The 318-nt window shown below is 71.7% G+C and overlaps 1 protein-coding gene across 1 annotated transcript in view; it reads right to left on the bottom strand.

Annotated features, from left to right (window-relative positions):
- Window positions 1–4: 4 nt before the first annotated feature.
- Window positions 5–318, bottom strand: part of DAPK3 (death associated protein kinase 3) — a gene marked incomplete at its 3' end in the record, with an annotated part of 7,392 nt that continues 7,078 nt past the window's right edge. The window contains exon 7 of the mRNA XM_008048755.2: window positions 5–87. Within this exon, the coding sequence (XP_008046946.2) occupies window positions 5–87 (83 nt within the window). The remainder of the gene's footprint in view (window positions 88–318) is intronic.

Raw genomic sequence — 318 nt, 5'->3', positions numbered from 1 at the left:
GAACGGTGGGCAGGCGACCCCGGGCAGCCTCGGCGCCTCACCTTGATCCAGGAGTGCTCCAGGCTCTGGGCGATGGTCATCCTCCTCCTGGAAGAAACCCTGGCTGGTCCCCTGCGCCTCCGGCACCGGCCTCCCTCGGGGAACGGCCAGGCCTCCCCACCATGGTGCCCACGGAGGATGAGGGCTCCCGGAACCCCGCCCTGCTCCCCCTCAGCCCGGGGGCGGTCGGGTGCTGCAGGGCGTGTGGGGCTTCCAGAAGAGGCGGCAGGGCCTGTGAACAGAGCTGGGCCTCAACCGCAGCCACAGACGCAGGCACCC

Source organism: Carlito syrichta, unplaced genomic scaffold (assembly GCF_000164805.1).
Source record: "Carlito syrichta isolate Samal-C Ts95f unplaced genomic scaffold, Tarsius_syrichta-2.0.1 Scaffold126587, whole genome shotgun sequence".
In the NCBI taxonomy this organism is placed as follows: Eukaryota; Metazoa; Chordata; class Mammalia; order Primates; family Tarsiidae; genus Carlito; species Carlito syrichta.
This window is presented reverse-complemented; position numbering and strand designations above follow the sequence as displayed.